This window comes from Sinocyclocheilus anshuiensis, unplaced genomic scaffold, assembly GCF_001515605.1.
Source record: "Sinocyclocheilus anshuiensis isolate Anshui unplaced genomic scaffold, SAMN03320099.WGS_v1.1 scaffold1203, whole genome shotgun sequence".
NCBI classification, from domain to species: domain Eukaryota; kingdom Metazoa; phylum Chordata; class Actinopteri; order Cypriniformes; family Cyprinidae; genus Sinocyclocheilus; species Sinocyclocheilus anshuiensis.
Genome location: NW_015539980.1, coordinates 987,575 through 992,960, shown reverse-complemented (window position 1 = coordinate 992,960; position 5,386 = coordinate 987,575). Strand labels below are relative to the sequence as shown.

General features: G+C 35.9%; 1 protein-coding gene across 2 annotated transcripts in view; it reads right to left on the bottom strand.

The window, feature by feature from the left end:
• Positions 1 to 2,479: 2,479 nt before the first annotated feature.
• Positions 2,480 to 5,386, bottom strand: part of LOC107687125 (cytosolic sulfotransferase 3) — a 10,718-nt gene continuing 7,811 nt past the window's right edge. For both annotated transcript variants that reach the window (XM_016484343.1, XM_016484344.1), the window contains 5 exons: positions 3,965 to 4,065; positions 3,420 to 3,546; positions 3,041 to 3,138; positions 2,783 to 2,957; positions 2,480 to 2,691 (listed from right to left, as the gene is read on the bottom strand). In XM_016484343.1, coding sequence (XP_016339829.1) covers positions 2,579 to 2,691; positions 2,783 to 2,957; positions 3,041 to 3,138; positions 3,420 to 3,546; positions 3,965 to 4,065 — 614 coding nt within the window. In that variant the 3' untranslated portion in view covers positions 2,480 to 2,578. The remainder of the gene's footprint in view (positions 2,692 to 2,782; positions 2,958 to 3,040; positions 3,139 to 3,419; positions 3,547 to 3,964; positions 4,066 to 5,386) is intronic.

The window sequence follows — 5,386 nt, the reverse complement described above, 5'->3', positions numbered from 1 at the left end:
GTTACGTCGAAAAGTGACATGTGTAGGGGTATGTGTTGTGTCAGGAACCATGTTGAGGTTAAGAGTGAGGAGGAAGTGATCCGAGGTGTGCAGTGGAGTAACCAGCACATGATCAGTGGAGCAGTGTCGTGTGTAAATAAGGTCCAGTTGGTTGCATGATTTGTGAGTAGCCGTAGTTAACACGAGCAGAGTGTGGAAGTCTGCAGACTGAGGTTTATCTAGGTGGATGTTGAAGTCTCCAAGCATAACTAGGGGAGTACCATCCTCAGGAAAGTTTGACGAAAACCTTCTCCAGAGTGCTCAGGACCTCAGACTTGGCCGAAGGTTTACCTTCCAACAAGACAATGACCCTAAGCACACAGCTAAAATAACGAAGGAGTGGCTTCACAACAACTCTGTGACTGTTCTTGAATGGCCCAGCCAGAGCCCTGACTTAAACCCAATTGAGCATCTCTGGAGAGACCTAAAAATGGCTGTCCACCAACGTTTACCATCCAACCTGACAGAACTGGAGAGGATCTGCAAAGAGGAATGGCAGAGGATCCCCAAATCCAGGTGTGAAAAACTTGTTGCATCTTTCCCAAAAAGACTCATGGCTGTATTAGATCAAAAGGGTGCTTCTACTAAATACTGAGCAAAGGGTCTGAATACTTAGGACCATGTGATATTTCAGTTTTTCTTTTTTAATAAATCTGCAAAAATGTCAACGATTCTGTGTTTTTCTGTCAGTATGGGGTGCTGTGTGTACATTAATGAGGAAAAAAAATTAACTTAAATGATTTTAGCAAATGGCTGCAATATAACAAAGAGTGAAAAATTTAAGGGGGTCTGAATACTTTCCGTACCCACTGTATGTGCCTTGCCGGTGTTCCTGCTCAGTAGAGTCGAACGGTAGAGTCGATGGTCTTTACACTCTTCGGTCTTCACACGAGGAGAGTGAAAACAACAATGACATCACATGCCCAAAGTCTTTCAGGTTTGAACATTTTTTGTCAGTTACTGAAGGTCACTCAGGATATGATGAAGACATAGCGTTTCACACCATCACCAGTGTTGAGTAAATTGTGTAATTATTTTGTTTCATACATGGATTAATTGCTTGAGAGGTGCTTTTTCAGTAGCATGGTTTATAAATTTATTTACATGACATTTATATGTTCATTCTATGTTGTGAATGTAGAAAGGAAAATTTAAAAGAGAAAAAAAATAGGGAGAATCAATAATTATAAATGATTTACTGCCATTGTGTGAATAGTGTATAATCATGTAATCCATAAAAAAGTAACTGTAATCTGATAACAAGCATTATAGAATGTAATATACTTTAATTACGAGTACTTGATTTAATAAACTACACTGACAGCTGCAATTAGATCCTGCCTCAACAACTTTTCCTTGTTACTGCAAACACCTGCTTATACTTTCTAGGATTAAGCATTCCTTTTGAGAAGCATGCAATAAAGACACACTGTCCACAGTTTAGTTGGTTAGTGAACATGTTTCACAGTTCGTTTGAAAAGGTACACTGAACTAATGTCATTCGACTGAGAAATGTAGTAAAGTTAGTAGTTTTTTGTTAATATGGGATGCACTGGGCATAACGATCACCAGTTAACTGATATAAAAATCTAATTTGTCTGCAGGTAGGGAAACAGACTGGATGGATGACCAGTTCATCACAAGACTAACACACATTCCACTCGCACTCACACTTATGGACAATTCTCCTCATCACTGTTGTTTATAATGCTGAGGATGTCTGACCGTTTGCGATGCTGCAATGTTACAATGTGCCATTGACCATATATAACATAAATGAGTGAACAAGTAATCATTTTCAGTCACAGCTTTAGTGTCTTTTATAGTACAGTATAAAGGGCGGAGCTTCAGATTCTAGAGAGCATTTGATTGGTCTGGTCTGATCAGAAGATGCAGTGCAGAATGATGTCAGCAAAATCATTGATCCGTAGACTGTAAGTTTTGAATATATATATTTTATAAATGCGAATTTTGTCAGTGTTTCAGAGCACACCAGCTTAAAGATATCCTTAAAGTGATAGTTCACCCAAAAATGAAAATTTGATGTTTATCTGCTTATTTATCTGCATTGCGGTGAATCAGAGGTAAAAAACGATATAAATACTGTTCAGTTTCTTGCACAGACCGATCGTTTCATGTCTTTACACATCAATGTGTCGTCACAAGCCGCAGGGTTTAATTTGGTTTTGTTTGTGTATGTTTTTTTTTTACTCTCAAAGCCTTGATTGCCATACACCTCCATTATAAGACTGACAGACTTCAACGGTTTGAGTTAAAAATCTCCGTTTGTGTTCTACTGAAGAAACAAAGTCACCTACATCTTGGATGCGCTGGGGGTAAGCAGATAAACATCAAAATTTCATTTTTGGGTGAACTATCCCTTTAAGGCTAACATATTCCTACTAAAAGAGAAAAAAAAAAACAACAACATTTTGCTCAATTTTGATTTCAAACAATTCTGATTTCATCGGGACAGTTTAAAAATTAAATGTAACTTTTTTAGTTAGTACTCTGGTGCAGCATTCAGAACTCTCTAATATTAGATTTCAGTGCGGAACTTGACAGTGGTGTTCTTCATCTTCTGTTTGTAGACCTCATCAAACTGTTCATTTTGTGCCACAGTGAAATGATTTTTCCAGTCTCCAACTTTACCTTTTGTAATGAAAAATAATTTAAAAAATAATAGCAAGTGAAAGAACAGAATTTATAAGAACTACATTAAACTATTTAGTAGTTTATAAACCTTTTCTCATGAAGGGTGAGATCTTGAAGTCCATGACTGGGATAGTGGAATAGTTGGTCATCTTGTTCTGTTTCATGGCATCAAACTGAACCCCTTTTGTTATTTTCTCCCTCTCTTCAACCGAGGTTGACAAACCCAAGAAGGAACACAAATGTTCCACCTCACGTCCAGTGTCCTGAAAAAGTCATGGTACAATATACACTTTTGACACATTAAACATACTGATTTTACTATCAATAAAAATGTTACTGAACTTACTTCCACCAAATCCTCATAGAACAAGTATATTAGGTTAGAGTAAGTCTGTTTTTTCTCCCACCATCCACTGACATGGTCATACCAAGGGCCGAACACATCTAGGATAAAAAAGTCTGATGTTAAAATATATTAATCTGTGGCAACTTTCTTGATTCACGTAGGGGTTGCACATAATAGGGAAAATTAGTATTTTTACTTTCTCAATGTTCTTGTAGCGATAATATTATATTTAATAAATTTCAAAATTAAAATATTTTCCCCTGATATTAAAATGGTTCAGAATTTAACTGGCCAGAAAGATTTATTTTATTTCATTTATGTTTTTTATTTTATTTTTACTCTATTTTTTTTTTGTGACTTGGAAAATTATTTTACTTACTTTTTCCTTCCATAAATGTCTGTAAGAAAGTGTTCCAGTCTCCTGGTTCAGGCTGTACCATGTTCATTCGATCGAAATGAAAATAAGAAACTGCATTGTCTTTTGCATTCCGAGCTACATACACAATCTAAAATGAGTGGGGGAAAAAAATGAAGGAAGGAAGGAAAAAAAAAAAAGTTATGTCACAGCTAAAATGTAAAGCCACACCAAATGTAAGAAATAATTTATTTATATGTAATAATGTATTATAAAGAAAAATGTATTTATTTACCAACCACAACTGCCAAACATTTCACTTAAATACAACTGCACTTCAATGACACTGTCTGTTAAACATCACTCATTAAAACACAATTTAGAACTCTTATAAAATTAAATGAAATAAAGATAGAACATCTGACTAAAGTAAGTCACATAATAGGATGATTATATGCAATGAGTTTTTACACAATTTTCATTCTGTGGTGGATGATTCATGAAGTCACCTACAGTCAAAACATCACAGGGTGAAAGAAAAAAAGTGAAAAAAGTCCCATTTACTTTACCTTTGAGTTCTGCTCCCAGAAGGACTTGGGAACAAGCTGAACAGGTAAATGAGTTTTGATGAGGCGAGGAGAAGTGGGCAGATTATCAGCCAGTTCTGTCCCTGAAAGTTAGTAATAAAATGTTGCAGTAAGTTTTCATTTAAAGGATTTGCCACTGATGATTCAAACGCGAGTTTTGGGCAGTGTAGAGTAGCGCATGTTGTTTGTAATTTCTCCGATCACAAATGCAGACATGGTTCTATGTTTACGTGGCGTGATGCAACGCAACGCGTAAAAAGACAGTATAAGTCATTATAATCCGTAATTATGTCCCCACTGCATGCAACAAATGCCTCGTTTATAATGGATTTTAATGTTTTTGTCTTGTCGCTCCGGCCAGGACACAGCATCACAGTATGGTAAGGGGCATAACATTTCCATCACACGCTTGAGGTATTCGGCCAATCCAGAAAGGCGGGGCATAGAGGAGAAACAATAATGTACAGTATGTGGAAAATAATGTGTTTTTTGAACCTTAAACTGCATAAACATTGCATTACACCAAATAATGTTCTTTTTTAGCAACGTCATATGACCCCTTTAAAAGTATCCTAGTTTCATTGTGGTTCAGCCAAGACATGATTTCTTGTCTTCAAAAACAGGAGGTATGTGAATGCCTACATGAAACAGTGAAATATTCGACAATTTTGTGTGTTTAGGTATAGAGTTTTTTAGATAGATTTGTCCAGACAGAGAACTTGCAGTTGTGTTTGCATACACAATACCCTACTTTGTCTTGACTTAAAAATGTTGTGGGAAAAGCAACACTAAAGTCGTTAATAATGGATGATCATTATTTTATTATAATATTATAAATTAATTGAATAAATTTGTGGGTGATGTACTGTATAAGAATGACCATATTCTTTTGATTGGTGATTTTAATATTCATGTGTGCTGCCACTCTAAACCTCTAATGACAGTGAAGTATAGACTTCACTAAAACTGAGCCATGGCATAATGCCACCACCCATTCACCATCACCACCCATGCCAAGGAAAAACTGCAAATATCCTACAAAATGCATAAAGACTCTGCTTTTCAGAAAGCTGTGAAATCTGCAAAGTCTAAATATTTCTCAAAATTAATTGCAAAAAGTAATCATAGACCTAAAGTTCTTTTCTCTGTTGCTAACTTTGCACTGAACCCTCCTGTGAATGCGATCTCCAGACTGTCACTTTTATTTTATGAAGGTTTTTTGACATTTTTGGCTTGTCTAAATGAAGAGAAAACGCATTTCTCTCAAAACATTTTTTTTTTTTAAATTGAAGCAAAGAACATAGTCTTTGGCCCAAATGAAAACAATAGGGACATACAGTGGGTACGGAAAGTATTCAGACCCCCTTAAATTTTTCACTCTTTGTTATATTGCAGCCATTTGCT